The 3158-nt window shown below is 54.3% G+C and overlaps 1 protein-coding gene across 1 annotated transcript in view; it reads right to left on the bottom strand.

The window, feature by feature from the left end:
• The window catches only part of KIAA0232 (KIAA0232 ortholog), a 48844-nt gene extending 47186 nt beyond the window's left edge, over window positions 1-1658 (bottom strand). The window contains 1 exon segment of the mRNA XM_007956301.2: window positions 1428-1658. Within this exon segment, the coding sequence (XP_007954492.2) occupies window positions 1428-1658 (231 nt within the window).
• Window positions 1659-3158: the final 1500 nt, after the last annotated feature.

Below are 3158 nucleotides of genomic sequence, written 5' to 3'. Positions count from 1 at the left end.
TCTGGAACTGAACTCACTCCTGTGGTTTCCAGCCAAACAACAGACAGGCAGACGGGGTGAACGTTTACATCAGGCAGGTACACTTTTTGGAGCAACCAACCATGACAGAATAAAAGGGCAGTGTTTGCACGAGGAGACAGCTGGGAGGGGGGTGGGAAGGAGTGCCTGGGAGGGAAGGACCCAGGGAAGAGGTAACCACAGGGAGGAAGTGGGAAGAAAGCTGTTACATTGTGGGGAATTGCAGTCAATATCATGAAACCAAATGTGTATGAACTGCTACATGGAAAATGAATTTGCTCTGTAAACTTTCACCCAAATCACAATTTGAAAAAAAAAAAAGTGGAAGAGGTCAATGGAGGAGAGATCCATAGCAATGGCAGCCTGAGAAAGACTGGTCCTGATGCTGGGTGAAGACGGAAAAGTGGGGTTATGACCCAAAGCACGTGGGCCGCCTCCAGAAGCTGGGAAGAGTAGGAACGAGGCTCCCCCTTGGACGTTCCAGAAGGAACGCAGCTCTTCTGACACCTTGACTTTAGTCACGAGAGGCCCATTTTGGACTTCTGACCTCCAGAAGGGTAAAATGATAAATCTGTACTGTTTCAAGCCAAAAAAAAAAAAAGGCTGAAACATTTGGTCATATACATTTTACCACAGTCATAAAATGTCATGATGGGTGACTTTCCTAAACAGTAGAAATCGACAGTCCAAAGCAGTGAGACTCAGAACAGAGTAGGGAGCTCCTCCCTGACAAGACCAGGAGTCAGCCAGGATGTGATCATTACACTCCGTCGTTCACTGAGAAATTCTGTTGTCATTGCTCATGGGTGCCAATGAGTCAATCCCGACCCACAGCGCCCCTAGAGGACAGAGTGGAACTGCCCACAGGGTCTCCAAGGCTGTCAGTCTTCAAGGAAGCAAAGCCCAAACCACACCCACTGCCTGGAGTCAATCCCGACCCACAGCGCCCCTAGAGGACAGAGTGGAACTGCCCACAGGGTCTCCAAGGCTGTCAATCTTCACAGAAGCAAAGCCCAAACCACACTCACTGCTGTGGAGTCCATTCCGACCCACAGCGCCCCTAGAGGACAGAGTGGAACTGCCCACAGGGTCTCCAAGGCTGTCAGTCTTCAGGGAAGCAAAGCCCAAACCACACCCACTGCCGTGGAGTCCATTCTGACCCCTAGAGGACAGAGTGGAACCGCCCCACAGGGTCTCCAAGGCTGAACCTTTACGGAAGTGGACTGCCTCATCTTTGTCCCACAGAGTGGCTGATGGGTTAAGCCGAGCACTGAATCACTGAACCACCAAGGCCCTTTGAGAAATCTAGTTGGAGGAAAAGAGCTGCCCCACAGTGTTCACACAAAGGCGCCCCTCCAAGCAGCCTGCCACTGCGTTGCCCATGCCAGTCCCTGCAGTGCGGCACACACCTGTTCCTGCAGGTCGTAGTCACAGCTGTCATGCAGAAGCAGACTGAGGACATAGCGTGTGTAAATCATGGCATCGATGCCACACTTCTCCAGCTCCTGTCCCAGCCAGGTCTGCACGGGACCCAGCGCGTGAAGCAGAGGCATCGCAGAGACAGACCCGGGGCCGGGATGCGAGGTGGAGGCGCTTCCCGGTGGCAGACCATCCACGCCGGTGGTGAGCAGGGGGCGCATGGGCTCAGGTTGCGGCCAGCCGGGCGGCACAGAGCATCTTCTGCGGCGGAGGTTCCAATGGCGTCTGGAGGAGCTCTTCGCTCCAAGAGGAAGGAGAGCTGCCTGGCACCCAGGAGGAGCCCGTGTCTCTGCCGGCAGCCGGCATCTAGAGTGGGATGTCGCTCTTAGGCAGGCGGGACCAGCGGGTCAGCATCCTGACAGCAGCCTGCAGGTGGGTGGTTCCTCCTTAACGTCACATCGAGGCCCAGTGGTGTCTCTGGCAGAAGCTACAAAAAGGAAGGGGGAGAAAAATGCGTATAAGTATACACGTAAATGACCTATTTAACAAAAAATAAAATGAAATATAACTCACATGGATTTTCAAAAACACCTTTCCATTTCAGAATGCCGATCTTCCCTGGGCGAGCTACGTTTTGAACCAAGTGGCTCATGTTCAAAGCTCAGCCTGACAGAAAAGGAAACAGACACGAAGTCCTTGTCCTGTGCAGAGTCAGACTCCCACTTTGTTGCTGTTTCAGAGAATGAACACCACTAACGTGTTTCCGACCCACAATGCTGCAGAAAAGAGCGTGGGGCTGCTTCTGACCTCCTGTAACTTCACGAGGGGAAGGAGGGCCCCGAAGAACACTGACAGTGCGAGGCTGAGCCTGACCCAGAGCTGAGGTGCGCCACCACTCTCAAAATGCTTTTACTGATCCTCACACCAACCACCCCTCACAACCCTCTCTTCTCTGCTGGGTTCCAAGATCCATTGCGACGGCCACACAGAGCTCACAGACAACACTCACAATTACAGGGTTTAGTACAGAAGTTAACTGGTTCCAATTCAGGAGCCGAAACAACTCAGGACACAGTTCTTTGACCAGGACAGTCTCTTCTCAGGCGTGCTGCAGGTTCGTGTCTCCCTGCTCTTGGCTTCTGCCGTACTCAGGCCAGTGCCACAAAGCTCTTAGCTCTGCCAACAGGTGCCCAGGTAGGCATCCCGCTCCACCAGCAAGGGCTCCACAGGACAGGAAGCCCTCCACTCTGTCTCATGCGGCCGCCATCTCTCCGCCGTCTCAGCCCAGGGATCTCACTTTCATCAAGAAAGAAGAGCCAGGAGTGCAGCCCGTCTTGGACCTGAGATCCCTGGGCTGAGACGGCAGAGAGACAGCAGCCGAATCGAGAGGCCTACACAAGACAGAGCGGCGGGCGTCCGGCCAACAGAACAAGAAAGGGAGAGAGCAAGCAGGGCGCCTTCGGGCAGGAGGTTTGCTGGCAGAGAAGGGTGCCCGTCCGGGTTCCTACGAGCAGAACTAAAACAGCCTTGGAACACCTGCCCAAGCAGGGCTGAGCAGAGGCCAGGCCACGGGGCTGAGGGCCAAAGAGAAAGGCGTGCCTACGGGCAAGGCTGAGAAGAAGCTGTCCTGAGTGAACACCCACATCCTGAGCTGTTTCAGATCCTGATCCTGAACTGCCACCTGTTCCTCCCCTAATAAATCCCAGCTGTGAGTATGGTCT

Source organism: Orycteropus afer, unplaced genomic scaffold, assembly GCF_000298275.1.
Source record: "Orycteropus afer afer isolate SDZICR_OR568_19922 unplaced genomic scaffold, OryAfe1.0 scaffold00605, whole genome shotgun sequence".
Taxonomy (NCBI): Eukaryota; Metazoa; Chordata; class Mammalia; order Tubulidentata; family Orycteropodidae; genus Orycteropus; species Orycteropus afer.
This window is presented reverse-complemented; position numbering and strand designations above follow the sequence as displayed.